A 343-nucleotide genomic window follows, 5' to 3' on the forward strand; every position below is an offset into this window, starting at 1 on the left:
GCCTGGGCGCTGGTGCGATGTCCGGCGGCGACTGCTTGCTGGCCGTGGTTCTGCTGGACCCGTGCCCAGGTGGGGCTGCGGCGCTGGACAGGGAGAGCCCCGGGGCCGGGCAGCCCTCGCGTGTCCCAATGTCACTGGGGCCCTGCCTTGCCCTGCCCGGGGGGGCGTGGAGCTCAGGCGTGTTCGCGGGGGCGCAGGGCACTGGCGTGGCTGAGCCGTGCCGTGCCCCCGCAGACTCGTTCTGGACCCGGAACTCCTTCGAGACGGACTCGGACCTGCCGGCCGGATGGATGCGGGTGCAGGACACATCGGGCACCTACTACTGGCACATCCCCACGGGCAC

General features: G+C 72.6%; 1 protein-coding gene across 1 annotated transcript in view; it reads left to right on the forward strand.

Annotated features, from left to right (window-relative positions):
- Positions 1-6: 6 nt before the first annotated feature.
- Positions 7-343, forward strand: part of APBB1 (amyloid beta precursor protein binding family B member 1) — a 5,604-nt gene continuing 5,267 nt past the window's right edge. The window contains exon 1 of the mRNA XM_025193723.1: positions 7-343. This exon is cut by the window's right edge and continues 29 nt beyond it. Within this exon, the coding sequence (XP_025049508.1) occupies positions 18-343 (326 nt within the window). The 5' untranslated portion in view covers positions 7-17.

Source organism: Alligator sinensis, unplaced genomic scaffold, assembly GCF_000455745.1.
Source record: "Alligator sinensis unplaced genomic scaffold, ASM45574v1 scaffold948_1, whole genome shotgun sequence".
Lineage (NCBI taxonomy): Eukaryota > Metazoa > Chordata > Crocodylia > Alligatoridae > Alligator > Alligator sinensis.